This window comes from Hetaerina americana, unplaced genomic scaffold (genome assembly GCF_022747635.1).
Source record: "Hetaerina americana unplaced genomic scaffold, ioHetAmer1.1.p SCAF_39, whole genome shotgun sequence".
Classification (NCBI taxonomy): Eukaryota; Metazoa; Arthropoda; class Insecta; order Odonata; family Calopterygidae; genus Hetaerina; species Hetaerina americana.
The window spans coordinates 2,458,418-2,477,553 of NW_027286974.1; the positions used below are offsets into that span (position 1 = coordinate 2,458,418).

General features: G+C 38.4%; 1 protein-coding gene across 1 annotated transcript in view; it reads right to left on the bottom strand.

Annotated features, from left to right (window-relative positions):
• LOC139691701 (uncharacterized) overlaps positions 1-19,136 on the bottom strand; it is an 82,424-nt gene that overhangs the window by 41,245 nt on the left and 22,043 nt on the right. The window contains exons 6-7 of the mRNA XM_071589549.1: positions 10,269-10,439; positions 702-932 (exon numbers count right to left, since the gene is read on the bottom strand). Coding sequence (XP_071445650.1) covers positions 702-932; positions 10,269-10,439 — 402 coding nt within the window. The remainder of the gene's footprint in view (positions 1-701; positions 933-10,268; positions 10,440-19,136) is intronic.

The window sequence follows — 19,136 nt, forward strand, 5'->3', positions numbered from 1 at the left end:
AAGACGACAGCCGTGCTGAAACGTCAAATAACAAATTGTGAGTGTCCTTTCTTTGTGTTTCTATATTCTAATAATCTAAATTTGTTTATATATATATATATATATATATATATGAGTGTGTGTGTATATCTATACACACATATAATATACATGCATATATAATATATATAAACATATATATTTGCATATAGCTTATGTGAAAGTCTGACAGATGTGAATAATAATGTATTTGAAGTTAGCACAAGCAAACAAAGACAAAAACACAGAAACACACAAACATGAAAAGAAACACGTTTTTGCATTGTATGCGGTACAAGCCAACTTTCTCTTTCGGTAGGAGAGAGGGAAGGAACTCATCGAGAGAGAGAGAGAGAGAGCAGAGCCACTCAGCCAATGGACGGATGAAAATAAATGCATCCAAAGCAAAGGTTATGCGATTTCCAAGAGAAACCTGAAAGCTAATTAGTTAGATATTGTAATAAGAGTCCATAAAACCTAGAAGGTTAACCTAAAGCTGAACAGACAACAGTTAAAAACAACGAGATGGTCCAAATGTGCCATGAACCAAAGTGACGGAACACCTCACTTTCCCACAACAAGTTCTGCTCATACCAAAGTGAATCCAAACATAGACCAAGTCTCCTTCCGAGAGTGTGCCGTGGCATTGTACCAGAACTGCCGTTCTTTGCGGAACGACTCACCCGAGTCTTCGCTCCATTGGAGGCCGTCGAATCCCCACGCGTGCCGAGGTCTGAGAAAGTGCCCTCCATCTCAGTCGATGCCAATTGGACAGAATCATCAACGGCGTCCACTGCACTGCTGATGGCCCACACGTTGGCTGACGTACCGTGGTCCAACTCCTCTCCAGGCGGCTCTGCATCCTCTGGGTGTTCATCGCTGCTCGGGACAGCGCCCTCCTCCTCAGACTTTGTCTAAATCGCGTTCGGAAGAGGGAGGAAGGGTCAGCAAATGCACGTCCAATGAACTCCACTCCACTCGGTCCCACACCAAGGACACATACATTCAAAGGTCGACTAGAGTAATTCAAATGAGTTGAGTTTCTTGTGTGGTCCCTCCCATTTACCCATGACCCAGTTCCACCACAGCACCTTCTGGACAAAGCTTACACAGACCCTGAGTATCCAAGCGCCCCGATTACCCAGTGGGCAACACAACATACTCAGCTATTAGAGTCATATTGTCAGAGAGAGAGAGAGAGCAATTAACTTGAATGCTGGGTGCATTTCACGAGAAATGCAATTGAATTTCCCATTTCCTAGTGTTTCCCATTGGTCCTAGTGGTTTCGAACCACTCGGATTAGGTAGGAGAGACACTAAGGTTTGCCACAAAACCGATCTCAATGCTCTCTAAGGTGTGGAAGCGGCAGGAAGTCAGTTATTGTAAACCTCTGCTTGCCGAATGGGTCATGAAAAAAATGGCATTGATGATCAAGCTAAGTTACACAATATGTATATATATATATACATATGTATATATGTATATATATATATATATATATATATATATATATATATATATATATATATACACATATATATATATATGTGTGCGTGTGTGTGTGTATGTTTATGTAATATATATGTATATATGTATATATATGTATATATATGTATATATATATATATATGTATATATATATATATATATATATATATATATATACATATGTATATATATACATATATACATATATATTACATAAACATACACACACACACGCACATATATATATATATATATATATATATATATATATATATATATATATATATATATATATATATACATACATATGTATGTGTATATATATATATATATATATATATATATATACATATACATATATACATATGTATATATATATATGTATGTATATGTATATATATATATATATATATATATATATATATATATATATATACACATATATACATATGTATATATATATACATATGTATATATATATATATATGTATGTATATGTATATATATATATATATATATATATATATACATATATACATATGTATATATATATATATATATATGTATGTATATGTATATATATATATATATATATACATATACATATATACATATGTATATAGATATATATGTATGTATATGTATATATATATATATATATATATACATATATACATATGTATATATATATATACATATGTATATATATATATATATGTATGTATATGTATATATATATATATATATATATATATATATATATATATATATATACATATGTATATATATATATATATGTATGTATATGTATATATATATATATATATACATATATACATATGTGTATATATATATATATATATATATATATATATATATATATATATATATATATATATATATATATATATATACATATGTATATATATATATATATATACATATATACATATAGACATATATATACATATATATATATATACGATACATACATATATATGTATATATGTGTGTGTGTGTGTATGTTTATGTAATATATATGTGTATGTATGTATGTTTATGTATATATACGGGGATCGAGATGGTGCGGGGGCTATCGTACTGGCTTCCCACCCAGAGGGCCTGGGTTCAAATCCCGGTGGTGTTGAATATTTTCCAGAGGTATCCCTACTTGAGGTGCTTTGTGGAGGGCACTTTGAGTGAGTACCCAGTCCGTCGGATGGGACGTTAAACTGATTGACCCCTTGGCGCCTTTCGTAAAGAGTAGGCTAACGCCGACACCGGGTTTCTCTCCACCCTTCATCCTTTCCTGTCCATCCCCTATGGCGCAAATGACCTCAGCTGTCGGTCGCCTCCCCTCAAAACTACTACTACTATGTATATACACACACATACATATGTATATATATATATATATATATATATATATATATATATACATATATATATATTCCATCTCTCTCTTTTGCTTTAAACGATTACCTCAGCTGACTTATCATCTCTAGTTGTGTAAACACAGGAGTATTCATTGCAGTAAAGTAACATCAGCAAATGACATAGAATGCCGTTGGTGCAACATTAAGAACTACAATGGGAGAAGCCTATTCGCGTGTTCATTTTATAGAGCCCCAGATTCTAACACAGATGTCCTGCACAAGCTCGACGAACAAATATCCACTATCAGCAGCAGACATAGCAACAGTAATATTATAATCGCTGGTGACACAAATCTACCGTCAATTGACTGGGACAACTACTGCGTAGGAAAATCTGCCAAAAATCGAGATTCATGCCAAGAACTCCTTCATATATTCACAAAACACTCCTTAGAACAAATTGTTAATTCACCAACACGGGGCCAAAGCATACTAGACATCTTTGCCACTTCTACGCCCGAAATCATTACTAACATTGAAATAATAGCCGGAATCAGGTACCATAAGGCTATTCTTGTAGAGTTAAAAACTAAGTTTGTCAAAATAAACAAAGGAAAGCATAAAATATGCCTATTAAACAAGGCAAATTTTAATGGACTACGAGAATATTAAAAAATAAAATTACCAGAATACAAGACAAAAACAGTGACAACCAATACAGAGAACACTTGGAAATATTTCTTAAATATTTTACGCGAAGGAATGAAGACGTGCATCCCGTCCAAACTCAAATACGACAGTATGGAACCTATATGGTACAACGGGGAAGTCAGATCGGCATTAAGAAGGCAAAGAAAGCTACAGTCAAATTTTAAAAAGTGACGATATAGTTTATATGAATACATCCAAACAGCAACTAAAAGAATGTTGTAGTAAGACGAAAAGTATTGTGCGCACAGCACTACACTCTTTTAAATCTAAAATGCTAAGCGAATATCTTGAGGAAACTCCAGTCATTCTGGTCCTATGTTAGGGAAATACAGGGTAAACGTCCCATTGTTCACTCTTTGAGGACAGAAAATGGAGAAATCATTACAGATAGCGTGAAAAAGGCAAATATTTTAAACCATTTTTTCCAGAGCGTCTACAACAAAAACACAAAAGCACCAAACGATCCTCCACACCCACCCGGGGAACACATGAGCGATCTTACACTGACCAAGCAGGGAATAGTACATCTGCTCCGTAGTATCAAAGCACACAAGGCACCTGGTCCGGAAGAAATACCTGCTAGAATATTAAAGGAGTTAGCTGAAGACATTGCCCCGTTTTTACATATTGTTTTTCTAAAATCGATAAAAGAAGGCCCAGTGCCTCGCGACTGGAAGCTCCCATAACTAACTCACTCACTCCCAGTATAACTCCCATCTATAAAGGCTGTGATAGGGATAAACCAACCAATTACCGACCCATTCCTTTAACATCGATCTCTTGTAAAATATTGGAACACATTATTGTGACTAACATTATGAGATATCTTGATAGTAGGAAAATACTAATCCACAACCAGCACGGATTTATGAAAAGAAGATCTTGCGAAACACAACTTGGTGTCTTCATTCACGATATACTTAGATCGGGAGAAAACAGAAAACAAGTCGATGCAGTATTCCTGGATTTCAAAAAAGCCTTCGACAAAGTCCCACACAATAAACATCATGTTTGCGTGTGTGTGTGTGGGGTGTAAGTGTTCTAGCATGAATGTATGCATTGTTATCTTTGTGGATGTATGATTTTGTGGTTTTTGCATGCGGTTTTTTTTTTCTACAGGGACGCACCCAAAAGTGGTAGGACTGATTTTCTCTGGCGCGAAAGGAGCGGTGGAGGGGGGTCTGCCTGGCAGGGTAAGGTGGAGGGGGCTCTTAGCAACAGACCGACACCAACCTCAGTCGCCTGCGGGCTGTCGTTGAGTGAGGACACCGTTTTTAGTGAAGCAAGTTTTAGGTCCGCGTCGAAAAACAAAATGAATTTGAATTTAGAGCAACGTTATTCCGTGAAGTTTTGTGCGAAACTCGGGAAGACGGCAACTGAGACCCTCGATATGATCAAGCAGGCTTATGGGGACACTGCCTTAAGCCGTTCCACAGTATTTGAGTGGCACAAGTTGTTAAAGAGGGTAGGGAGCTCGTTGAAGACGACCATCGCTCCGGACGGCAAGAACCGACACGAATGTGGACAGAGTGAGGACACTGCTGAACACAGACCGACGCTTAACCAGTCCAGAAGAAATTGCAGACCAGTTGGGTCTGTCTGCATCCAACGTCCAACGCATTATTTCACAGGATTTGGCCATGCGCAAGGTGTGCGCCAAGATAGTGCCGAAAATTCTGCCATGGCGCACTCGTTGTCAGACAGCTCCTGGCCAAATACGGCATTGCCACACCCGCCCTATTCTCCCGATCTGGCACCACCGGACTTCTTCTTCTTCTTCCCCCTGATGAAAAGACAGCTCAAGGGACGACGTTTGGACTCGATAAAGGCCGTTCAAGAGGCTTCGACGAGGGTCATCAACGGCATCCCCAAAGAAAATTCCCAGCGGGCGTACGGGGAATGGGAGCAACGTTATACTAAGTGTGTAGCAGCTCAAGGAGCATACTTTGAAGATTATTAAGTCGATGTAAGTATATCGTCAATAAAATTCTTGTAAAAACATCAGTCCTACCACTTTTGGGTGCGTCCATGTAAATCACGGGTTGTGTCCTAACACCCCCTGCCACACGCCCTTGCGGCGGCTTGCGAGGCATTAAGTAGATGTAGATGAAACAAACAGATCTTCCCTTTTGTACTTCCAGATAGTGTTTTCTTTAACCTTCTTGTACATGTAGTGCAATTCCAAACAAACTGAGGGAGATGCCGTAACAATAACTTTTAACGGAGTCATATGCCAATAAGCATTTCAATTCAACAATTTCAGAGTGTAAAAATCACTCTCCTTGACCGAGATTCAAACCCGGATCCCTAGATGTCGAATAGAGTATTTTAGTCAGTTAAGCCAGGTGAAACTATTGCATTGAAATGCATTTATTAACGGATGACTCGGTTAAAAGTTACTGTATTGCGCCATCTCCAGCAGTTTCATGGGAATTTGTATCAAAGGTATAAACAGCGTGAAAGTTTCAAAAGTTATCTCTTCAGCCTCATGGATGGACTTGCATGGAAGGGTCTCGTACGATTACTTATGCCTGTGACATTGTATGTATGTACGGTATTTCGTGACAGCATATTGTTCCTTTAAGAAAGCCCCCAAAATTTCATAGAGTTCAAGAGAGGACGCCTCGATAGCTTAAATGGCTACAGCACTCAGACCGGACATAGATCCGGGATCCGGGTTTGAATCCCGGTCAATGCAAACAAATTTTATACACTCTGAAATCGTTGCATTGAAATATAGAGCAATGTCAATCTCACCCTTCCTTTGTTTAATTCCAAATACCCTCGCACCACGTCTTCCACCATTTGCTTCTACCACTCTCTTTGTTACCCATTTCAATTTATTATTACTTAAACTCTGTACGTACTTCCTTCTGCCCAACTCTGTACGTTTTCATACATTCTTCCATTTCCATCTCTCAATCTTATCTTTCTAATCATCTCATCCATCCAATCCACAGTTTGTCATCTTCCAAAAATAACACTTCCTATTAATAGCTTCAATTTGCGGTTTACTTTAATCCCTATCTTTCCATTTATGGTAGTATTATTTATGGGAGGCTGAGACCGACAGCTGAGGAGCCATAGGGGATGGACAGGATTTGCACCATAGGGGATGGACAGGAAAGGATGAAGGGTGGAGGGAAACTGGCGCCGGCATTAACCTACTCTTCTGACAAAAGGCCCCAAGGGGTCCGCAGTTTAACGTCCCATCCGACGGACGGCGTACTCACTCAAAGTGACCTCCACAAAGCACCTCAAGTACGGATTGAGATACCCTCACTGAAAAATATTCAACACTGCTAGGATTTGAACCCGGGCTCTTTGGGTGGGAAGAGAGTACATTAGCCCCCGCACCATCTCAATCCCCCCTCTTGCCATTTATATATATATATATGTATATATATATATATATATATATATATATATATATATATATATATATATATATATATATATTTTTCCATTTTTCCTACGCAATTCCACTCGGATCTGATTCCCTATACCTGTATATGATTCCCTCTCTACCGTCTGCTGATACTCCTTCCTTTGTCAATCCAGTTAAATGCCTCTACATACATATTCCATTTCTCAAAACATGCCTCCCTTTGCCTTATCTCCTTTGAATCAGACACAACACTACACTTCTACACATCATAAACTACTTAATTGTGATTAGAGTCCGCATCAACTCTCAACTTATACTCTGCGAATTGATTGCACTTTTCCCACACCTGCACCTAAGTATGGTAAACCATAAACGCAGTAATCAACCCTAAAGGTCAGTTTAGTAGGTGATGGTAGAGATCACCCTGTACTATAAGCCCTATTTACGGCGTGTGGAAATTCACACATCAGGGTATTAAGGGGGCCAGTTCCTTAATACACTGTGCTGGTTATGGTTTCCCAGGAAGATCTGGTACCCTGCTAATAATCACTTTAGTTTGGGTGTTGCTGCTGTGCCCAGAATGACTTGCCCGAGAATCGAACCCGGGACCCTCCGATCAGCAGTCCAATGCTCTCTACCCACTGGACTAAACATGACCCACCTAACCATAATATAAACTAAATTTTTAAAAATAAAAATTAAAAGAAAGGATAAAAGAACATTAAGCGTGTATGAAGTATAAGAACATAACGTCCCTCTTTGCAAAGCTCCTCATCGAGAATTAACACAAAAGCGACTTTGTGACTAAAATTATTCATTTTGAAGGTAAAGGTCAAAGGCTCCATGCTTTGGAGAAGTTGGAAATTTTGAAATGCGTCCGTTGCAAGGATGAATATACAAACGAATATCATAGTATCCCTCCCATTCGTAGACCTACCACTCTTCCAAGTGAACGATTGACACACCAAAAGATAGAATTAATTCTCTATTCTTCCCACCTACATTGTAACCTTTTCAACCCCCCAAACTCCCTCCCTCTCTGACCAACACCCCCCTCCCTCAATCAGGCCAAGTTTGCTTCCGTGAGGACCACCTAACGATTAAGTCCAATGTCAAAACCTGGGTCGTGTTTTTAAATAAAGAGTGTGGAATTACAAAGTCAATTATTTCATTTCAATATGTTATGCAAATTTCATACAGTTACAATGGAGACTACAAAAATAATATAATCTAAAATCTCAGGTAATCTCATCCATCTTTGTAATCATCTCATCCGTGATCCATGGTTTCCTAGTCTAAAACACGGGCACAGGTACATGAACACTGTTTTAGAAACCGTGACCTCAAGCAATCACACTTCCCCAAGCATCATCCGTGGGAATAAAATCATGGGAGCGATTTCAATTCGAAACTCTTACTCCAGATGGAAAAAGGAATGAGGATGGACATGTGGGAAGAGCTGGAAATCAGAAAGAATTTGAAAACGGGTCATTGGTTCAATAATTTATTGTTTGAATACCTCTCCCCAATCCTGGAAGTACCCCTTTCCTTCGCAGAAAGACCCAACAAACCCCCCCCACCCCACTGTAAACCCACCAATCACCTTTCCTGATGCTTAACACCCCTCTCCCCATCAACGCCAATCGCAACTCCACTTTCTTTCCCCTCCTTCTCCCCCCCCTCTCTCTCACCCACCCCTCCTCTTCCTCATGAATGGTATATATAAATACACTGCGGCTTGTTTAATTTGTACCTGATGATGACGTTTGAGCGTTGAAACTGGTTGTACGTGAATAAAGAACAGTGGAAAAATACATTGTATTCTTCATTTAATTCATTTAAATTTCCACAAAGTTGAACCGGGAACAATTGGAGATGTTTCACAAGCTAATCTCAACTGAAATCAATAGTTATGCGGTCATTCATTTTGGTTCTCAGACAATGAATAGAGCTGGTGAGGAGAGAGGGAGTAGTTGTTAGCAATGTCAGATTAATTCTGAGGCTCTATTCATCGTGCATGAACGACAGTGAAAATAATTGTTTTTTAAATACAGATATGCAATCGATTAAAAAAAAAAACGGAACGATATAAAATTAATTTTTATCCATATAAAAACCATTTCATTTCTTTCAAGAATTGAACAAAAAAAAACAAAATCTATTGTTTTGTTTCCGGCTTCTCTTCGTCGAAGTATTTAATATCCATGCAAAAAAGACTTTCTACTTTTCCATAGATTTTTAATATAAGGTATATATAATCATAAAAATCTGTGGAAAAGTAAAAGATCCTTCTAGGATGGAAAAACAAAATCTATTCACTAAATTACATATTTCCGGAATCGATTAATGGCCACTTTTCTAACACTCAACGACCAGAGATATAAATAAATACTACCGTATACACACGTGTGCTGGTTCATCTATAAATACCCTTAACAAAACTGAAAATACAACTCTTATCCTTCTATTTATAATAAAAGTACCATTAAGAAATTAAAGCCTTGAAGGAATAAGTAGGGGATCGAGATGGTGCGGGGGCTAACGTACTGGCTTCCCACCCTGCGGGCGCGGGTTCAAATCCCGGCGGGGTTGAATATTTTTCAGAGGTATCTCGATCCCTACTTGAGGTGCTTTGTGGAGGGCACTTTTAGTGAGTACGCCGTCCGTCGGATGGGACGTTAAACTGCGGACCACTTGGTGCCTTTCGTAAAGAGTAGGCTAATGCCGACGCCGGGTTTCTCTCCACCCTTCATCCTTTCCTGTCCATCCCCTATAGCGCAAATGACCTCAGCTGTCGGTCGCCTCCCCTCAAAACTACTACTACTAGGAATAAGTATCCGGCATCAGGACGATATTACACGCGAAATGGCATCATTGTAAACGATTGTGGATAGATAGAAACATTCCTTAAAGATGAAAACAAATAACAGACCTATCCATTCCATATTTATTGCTCTAGTCTCAAGATAATGTTCATTATTCATGCTGGCAAGTGAAAATAACTTCGCTTTCGTTATCTTAAAAACAAAAGAATATCGATTACCCTCGCCATAAATAATACAGGAATGTTTACTTTCTAGAATAGCAACGATTTTCGCAACAATTCAAAATGCCGGTGATTGATTAAATTAATACGAGAACAGTTTCGCAGCACGTAATTCACGAATAATACAATGGGAAAGGCGATAACTAATACATTATGATAAACATACTCTTCGAAATATTTCTTTGGGGCAAAGGTTGTCCATGTTACACTAATGGTTCGAATTCAACAAATAAGACTGACCTCCAATGAATCATTTATCCAGTCTTTCGTTGCAGGATTGCATCCCTTTTGGATGCGATTGTAGAACACAAACAAACACTCTGCACATCGACGCTTAAATAGCCGGAATTCCGTAAGCTTCTCCATGCAGTTGCCACACACCAACCAGGGACAACCAGCTTCCTCGACAACCTAATAACACATTTACAAAACAGATAATGGCAACAAAATCCTCAAAATCCCTATTGCCTAAATATGACTATACTTTTCGCCAATATAGTGTATGGAAATAAACAACTGCTGGTCCATTTCTTTACGGAGCTACATTTAAAATAATATCCAAAAGAATGTTACTCATACAACTCAACTTACTTTTACATCTAACAAATCCTCTATTGTCTTCTCCAACATGATTTCCAATTTATTATTGTCGTCCAAAATATTTATCAAAAATCCACCACTGTTTAAGCACAATCTGCATAGTTCAAAATCTATTTTGTCACACATCTTGAACGTTTATATGGCGCCTTATACTACTGGACAATACTACGTGAAAATGTTAAGACTTCTTTCACATATGACGTAAATTAACATTAAAAAAATACCACCACAACGCTAGTTCCCTAAGAACAGGACATCTTACATCCGGGCTTTCGGTTATTAATCTTCACCTGTTCTCCCCCTCCATGGAGATGGGTCAATAAATATGACCGGATCATATTGACATGGAGAATCAAAATCCGTGTCACACATATGAACATATTTATCGCGGAAAAATCACACCATCTAAAATTTATATTTCCCGAAACTGTGAAAACTTTAATGAACATCAGCTTTTTGGTGAATGTATATCAGCTGATGGAGTATCACAGATCGCCATAAAACTGAAATTAACATAAAATAAAAATGAATCAGTTCGTCAATTTCCCGTTCATTCTTTTCGGAGGTCTGGATCAAATGATTCACTATTGCCTCGCTGAAGATGTAAACGTGAAAGAATGGCCATGAATCGAAATATATAATTACTCTCCTAGGAATAGAATAATATAAACACATTCTGAGATGCACTGCTTTGCTATTCTTTGAATTATTTCATGAGGATAGCTTTTTTTCGGTGGCCCTGTAGTGAGCTTCAAGGACCCGTTCTGAATCATTCTTAAAATTCCGCCACGGGAGCGAGCATAGAGCTTGCTCGCTTGTGTGCAAATATTTTGTTTCTCTCTCTAAATTTGGCAGAGCGCTACTTTTTAAATGTGAAATTTGTGATGTAGTTTATTGAGATACCGGTGGCTGGATTCAAGCCGTCACTCATCATTGATTTATTCAAATACAACCTTATTTTACTTTAATGACCCACGGATATGATTTTTAAAAAGTACTTAAACAACAATTTTCAAGACCATTAATGAATATTTCCAGACCAATTCATGGTATAAAAGTTATATCATCCTCCATTCGGTTATTTTTCCCTTTAAATACAACCTGATTGGTGAAATAGGTAAAAGAATTAAATTATCACACCTTTGTCTGAGATTAAACAAATTACTTTAAGACCTACAGTTGTACAGCAGAACTAATGTAAAATGAACGTGCCTACGGTCGCGAAGCTCCATCGAAAGTAAAATAGCCGAGACCAAATATTTTGGGGGTTAGTTCTAACACCACGCCTTTCATGGGAGCGGATAACAGGACAGACAATATGCTCGGAGCCGCTTTCAAGAAACTCGGCTTCAATAAACGGATGATGGGGGAGAAATGTAATGAGAAAGTTAAAGAGAGGTGTTATTTTGATCTAGTTAGACCTCATTTGTAATATTCCGCGAGTATTTGGGATCCTTGAGAGAAAATTTGAGATAAAGAATAACATAAAGTTTTGAGAAAATCTGCCAGATTCTTCGTAAATATTGTTATAATAAGAAGACATAAGTCTGATGGGTCTCTAAGGGGAATTTAGGCTTGGGGACACTTGAGAAACGAAGAGAACAAGCGAAACTTAAAAGCTTTTCGAAAGGTTCAGAACAAATGAGTTTAATGATGACATTAAAGGAATTATTTTAATGGCCTCACACTACTTGGGTAGATCGCACCACAAATGTAATAAAACAAGGGAGATAGATTCCAGTACAGAAGGATACAAATACTCATTCTTTCCCAAAACAATCAGAAATCATAATAGCAATATGAAACCAAAGTCACTTTGGAAATATTAAAAATATTGAATTTACAAGTCGGAACAAAATTAAACAATGTAAAGACATCAGGTACATTTGTAGGTGCGTTTCTATGTTAGTTTATAGTTCGAGTGTTTGCATGTGGGTTGTAAAGGGTTTTTGCATAAAGGCATTCCATGTTTCCAAGATTTTCCTATACATTTCAGTATTTCCCACGGAATGCAATCCACCCCCACGGCCTTATTTAGTTTCATCTCCCTTCATGCCCTTTCTATCTCATTGTCCAGTATGCCTGGACCTAAGCTATCTTCCTCTACGTCATTTTCCTTTTCAATGTCTAACTTTGTTGGTCTGAGTTCTTTACTACACAGTTCTTCTATATACTCCTTTCATCTCTCTTGGATCTTTCCTGCGTCAACTATTACCTTACCCGCCTTATCTCTAACTGTTAGCATAGCTCTTTCTTACTTAGCATAGTCTTTCTTACTTCACGATAACGATTTAACTTTGCTGTACAGAGCACCGATTTCATCCTTCCTCTGCAGACTTTCCATATCCTCGCACTGCGTCTTCCACCATGCTTCTTTTGCTTTATTTCTTTTCCGCCTAAATTTATTGTTTAATTCTTTGTACTTCCTTCCGGCTAGTTCTGTGTTTAGAATTTCCCATTTTCTTCTCTCATCCATCTTTGTAATCATCTCATCCGTGATCAAAGGCTTCCTTTTCCCATTAACTGTTACTATAGTTTCATTAGTGGCTTTAGACAACCCTTTCTTGATCATTTCCCATTTTTCTTTGATAGTACTTAGTTCTTTACCGTCCTCCATGATTATCTCTACCGCCTGTTTGTATTCCTTCCTTTTCAACCCATTTAATGCTTCTACATTCCATTTTCTAACTAGCCGCCCCTGCCTTATCTTTTTGAAACGTACGCTACATTTCATAACAACTAAATTGTGGTCTGAGTCCGCATCCGCTCCCGGGAAGCAGTGGGAATTGATCACACTATCCCTAAACCTGTGCCTAACCAGAATATAATCTAGCTGATATCTTCCTGAGTAACCTGGCATTTTCCATGTATACCTAAATGTCTTTTGTGGTGTCTAAACCAAGTGTTGGTGATGACTAACCCCTGTCTCCTGCAGAACTCAACCGTTTTCTCCCCGCGGTCATTCCTCGTGCCTAAACCGTAATAGTCCCAGACACCCCCGATTATGTCCTCTAACTGATCGTATATCTTATCGACCTCTTCTTCCTTATGGTTGCTCGGTGGCATGTATACCTGAATAATAACTAAGTTCGTCGGTTCTGCTTTTATCTCCACTAGTAGTATTCTATCGGTTACCTGCTCTATGTTGACTACGCTTCTTCCTACCTCTTCATTTAATACTATGGCAACCCCTCGTTGGCTCTCGTCCCCACCGCTGTATATTATTCTATACTTATCACTCCAGTAATCCCCGCTATCTTTCCATCTCACCTCGCATAGACCTAAAATATCTATATTTCCCCTTTCCATCACTCGCTTAACATTCTCCAATTTCCCTGTCCTCATCATTGTCCTAACATTCCACGTTCCTATTCTAACTAATTTGGTCATCTTCTCCTGCGTCTTCTGTCCTGCTGCTGCTGGTTTTCCCTTGCAAGGGTTTCATGGGACGACAACCGAGGAGGCCTTGCCTCCCCCGCTGCTGGGCACGACACACGGCCAATTGGGCCGGGCCCCGTGGTTGCCAGTACTCAAAATATCTCTATTGTCCATCATATTTTTCTAGGGAATGATAATTGAGGTGGTTTCCCGTTGCCTTCCTCAATAGTGTTTTTAACGTGACACCATCACTTACTGGCCGCCCCTCTGGGGTCAGACGCCATTGCAGCCGCCTCACTGAGGAACAGACGCTGCGTGGACTACCTTTCGTCTGGCTCCTAACCTTCGACCTATCAGGCATTGGTGACCCTACCAGGAGCAATTATTATCACTCCCGCCAGCACAGCTCTAGGGGTCATCGGAACGCACAAGCCCTTCCACCAGGTCAAGGTTGTAGTCCGGGGAGGGTGCTGCATTATGTAAGCATAAATTACAAAGATATCTACAGCGTAATATGTTCTACTTGGTTGACGAATATCTCAACAATATTCCCGACCATTTTTTTACATACATTTAGTTTTATATCAATGGTCATGGTCTGATTCATGTTGAAGATCAATGGGTTTTCCTGAATTTGATATTTCATCTGCATGTTTGAGCCAATGTTCATGGGTTTGATTGCCAAACATCACAATGTAACTATGAGCACCATTTTTGCTTTTATTTATATTTTATTTGAACCTGTGTTTTTGAACCTGTATTTTGTTGTGCCTTGTATCATGCCCAAACAACCACCATACCTGGTATTTTTGTATATTGTGACCTCTGGGCAAAAAAAAGTAATAACAATAACAATTTTATATATAATATGATAAATTAAGTATTCACTTACACCTGAATACTCAAATAAATGAAATGGAAGAAATAGAAGAATGAAATACGGGAAGTCTAAGCAAAGGATGAGGTTTGTGGGAAAAACTAGGGAGAGCGTGATGGCATTGCTCGCCTAATAAATAGAAACATTTGCAAGAAAAAACACTCAGGAAGAGAAGGGGGGGTTATGAGAAAAACCTGCGAAACACATGATAACACATTGGTTTACATTTTCTCCTGCATATAATTTGAATAGAAAGTAGTGCTTAATAATTACAAGCATATATTCCATACATATATGCATAAATACTAATTTGAATTCATTTCATACTTCAAACAATGATAACTATATTTGGCAGACTATTTATCCCATTTCATTGAATTTTAAGACTGAAAATGGCAAGATTAGATTTCCAAGTCTGGTCAAGGTAAGCGGTTTTTACACTCCTAGATTATTGCATTGGAATTCCCCCTTTAGCAAATCAGTAAATTAAATAGATTACGATTGTGGCATACCCCAGTTTCTTGTATTTATCAGTCCTTACCTCTAAAGATTACAGCATCAGGTGCCATTATTTAGACATTACTCATTCGTATGAACCAGGATGCATCAAATTGGGACTACATATGCTTTAAACAGAAAATGGAGGCTGTTATTGTAGCCATTGAGCGATACACATCACACGAATTTGTTGTACGTGTTAACATAAAAATATTGGTGCAAAATATTTCATAAACATTTTCATTTTTGTAATAAAAGTTATGAAAAATTGTTTAATTGCCAATATTTTTATATAACCCTGTATTTTAATACTTTACATTCATCAGTAAGTCATCTAATCTTCTGTTAAAGTCAAATTTCTCTGGGAAAAAAAGATTCATTGATGGTATCTGTATGAATACTTCAAAATTTTCTAGATACTCATATACATCTTAGAGCAAGCCTAAAAGTGCCGCCACTGCAAAAAACTTATGATGCTGGGATAAAGATAAAAACAGCAAGGAGGCCGCTCTCATGAGCACCATTCTAATAGTAAGGACTTGGTAATTTAATAAATGAAATTTTGAAGAGATAATTGGTCAACTTTGGGAGATACCATAGGAAGGCCAAATCGGGACTGAAAGGTGACTGGGGACAACCTAATGGAATGTGCGCTGGGCCAGGATGTTGCTAATGATGAAGGAAGTGTTTGATATTGGTACTATATTTACTCACCACAATTAGTCAATACCCTCTTTGTGTAATGACTTACTGATTGAGAATTCAACTTCAGTAATAGCTACAATATCATACATATTATCTAACCCACATTCAAATTGCATTAGTCACACCCAATAATCTGTTTATAAATTATTCATTTTACTTATTATTTTAAGGGCAATTTTCAACGGCTGAGATCATTATTACAATTAGGGATGAGTGGAAAAGATGAAGAGCAACCCAGTATCAGCTATCTTACCATGAATGACCAGAAGCATCTAAGAGTAACATAGTTTAACTTCCCACTGGATGGACATTGTAATCACTGAAAGTACTCTTTGCAAAGAATCACATATACCTGCCATCTCAAGGGTTCAAACCTGGGTCTCCTGAAGGATAAAGCATTGCAAAACCAGGTAGAATTCCCCAAACAATTCAGATATTTCAATTTTTCATAACAATGGTAATTTGAAACCTACAGGTTAAGTAATTTAGCTTCTAATTTTTGGGTCTTTCAATATGTTCTTTAAAAATTTGAATAAGAGAACAACTTTATTTATTATCCATCACCTCAAATTAGAATGAAACTCATTTGGCAAAAAGCCTTCATATCCAAACCCATTCATTTCAAACCCAAAGAAAAACAAGTTCTATGCTATTCCCAAATGAGCCACATTTCTCCTATAGCAGCAGCAGCATTTAAAATAATCTAGTTTGTGGTCTGCACATGGAATGTTAGGACAATGATGAGGACAGGGAAATTGGAAAATATTAAGCGAGTGATGGAAAGGGGAAATATAGATATTTTAGGTCTATGCGAGGTGAGATGGAAAGATAGCGGGGATTACTGGAGTGATAAGTATAGAATAATATACAGCGGTGGGGACGAGAGCCAACGAGGGGTTGCCATAGTATTAAATGAAGAGGTAGGAAGAAGCGTAGTCAACATAGAGCAGGTAACGGATAGAATACTACTAGTGGAGATAAAAGCAGAACCGACGAACTTAGTTATTATCCAGGTATACATGCCACCGAGCAACTATAAGGAAGAAGAGGTCGATAGGATATACGATCAGTTAGAGGACATGATTGCGTGTGTTCCTGCAGGGAAACATTTGATAGTGATGGGGGATTGGAATGCGACGGTAGGCGAAGGAAGAGATGGCGATGAGGTGGGGGACTATTACGGTATAGGCATGAGGAATGACCGCGGGGAGAAAGCAGTTGAGTTCTGCAAGAGACAGGGGTTAGTCATCACCAACACTTGGTTTAGACACCACAAAAGATGCAGGTATACATGGAAAATGCCAGGTGACTCAGGAAGATATCAGCTAGATTATATCCTGGTTAGACACAGGTTTAGGAATAGTGTGATAAATTCCCACAGCTTCCCGGGAGCGGATGCGGACTCAGATCACAATTTAGTTTTTATGAAATGTAGCGTACGTTTCAAAAAGATAAGGCAGGGGCGGCGAGTTAGAAAATGGAATCTAGAAGCATTAAATGGGTTGAAAAGGAAGGGATACAAACAGGCGGTAGAGAAAATCATGGAGTATGGTAAAGGGCTTAGTACTCTCGAAGAAAAATGGGAAATGATCAAGAAAGGGTTGTCTAAAGCCGCAAAAGACACTATTGGAACCGATAATGCTAAAAGGACTAGGAAGCAATGGATCACGGATGATATGATTACAAAGATGGATGAGCGGCGAAAATGGAAGAATATAAGTACAGAATTAGGCGAAATGAAGTACAAAGAATTGAACAATAAATGGAGGCGGGCAACAAATAAAGCAAAAGAATCATGGTGGAAGACGCAGTGCGAGGATATGGAAAGTCTGCAGAGGAAGGGTGAAATCGGTGCGCTGTACAGCAAAGTTAAATCATTATCGGGAAGTAAGAAAGGAAGAGCTCTGCTAACAGTTAGAGATAAGGCGGGTAAGGTAATAGTTGACGCAGGAAAGATCCAAGAGAGATGGAAGGGGTATATAGAAGAAGTGTATAGTAAAGAACTTAGACCAACAAAGTTAGACATTGAAAAAGAAAATGACATAGAGGAAGACAGCTTAGGTCCAAGCATACTAGACAATTAGATAGAAAGGGCATTAAGGGAGATGAAACTAAATAAGGCCGTGGGGGTAGATAACATTCCCGTGGAACTTTTAAAATGCTTAGGTAAATGTGGGAGGAAGAGGCTATATGGGCTGATCCGTAGCATTTATGAGGAGGGAATCTGGCCGGAAAACTTTGTGAGATCAGTTTTTGTTCCTATTCCGAAAAAAGGTAAAGGCCATGTCATGTGAGGACTATAGGACATTTAGTTTGATATCCCCAGCTGCTAAAGTTGTTCTCAGAATCATAAAAAAAAGGATAGAGTGTAGGGCAAATGATTACTTAGGGGATGATCAGTTTGGGTTTAGGAAGGGGAGAGGTACACATGTGATGCCATTGCAGTAATGAGATTATTAATCGAGAGGAATATAGAATACAACCAGGAGGTCTTTGCCTCTTTCGTAGATTTCGAAAAAGCATTTGATAGAGTGAATTGGGAAAACTAATGAGTATATTGCAGATAATAGGAATAGATTGGAGGGAAAGGAGGTTAATCCGCAACCTGTACATGTCTCAGACTGCTCAGGTGCGGGTGGGAAACGGGGAGTCAGGATGGGCAGTGTTAGGAAAGGGTGTAAGGCAGGGTTGCCCATAATCACCGTTGCTGTTCAACCTGTATGCAGAGGAAATGATCAAAGAGGCATGGGAAGAACTCGAGGTAGGAATGAAAGTGGGTGGGGAATTCGTAAAATCAGTTAGGTTTGCTGATGACCAAGCTTTAGTTTGTCAGTCAGCCAAGGGGCTGCAAGTATTGCTGAGTGAATTGGAAATTCAGTGTGACAGGTATGGGATGAGAATCAATATTAATAATACAAAGGTAAGTCGATTTTCTAGGAAGAAAAAGGCCAAGCTTAACAATAAAATAGGAGGGTAAAAACTAGAGCAGGTAGAACATTTTACGTACCTCGGTAGTGTTTTGGACCAACACGGTCAAAGTAGTAGGGACG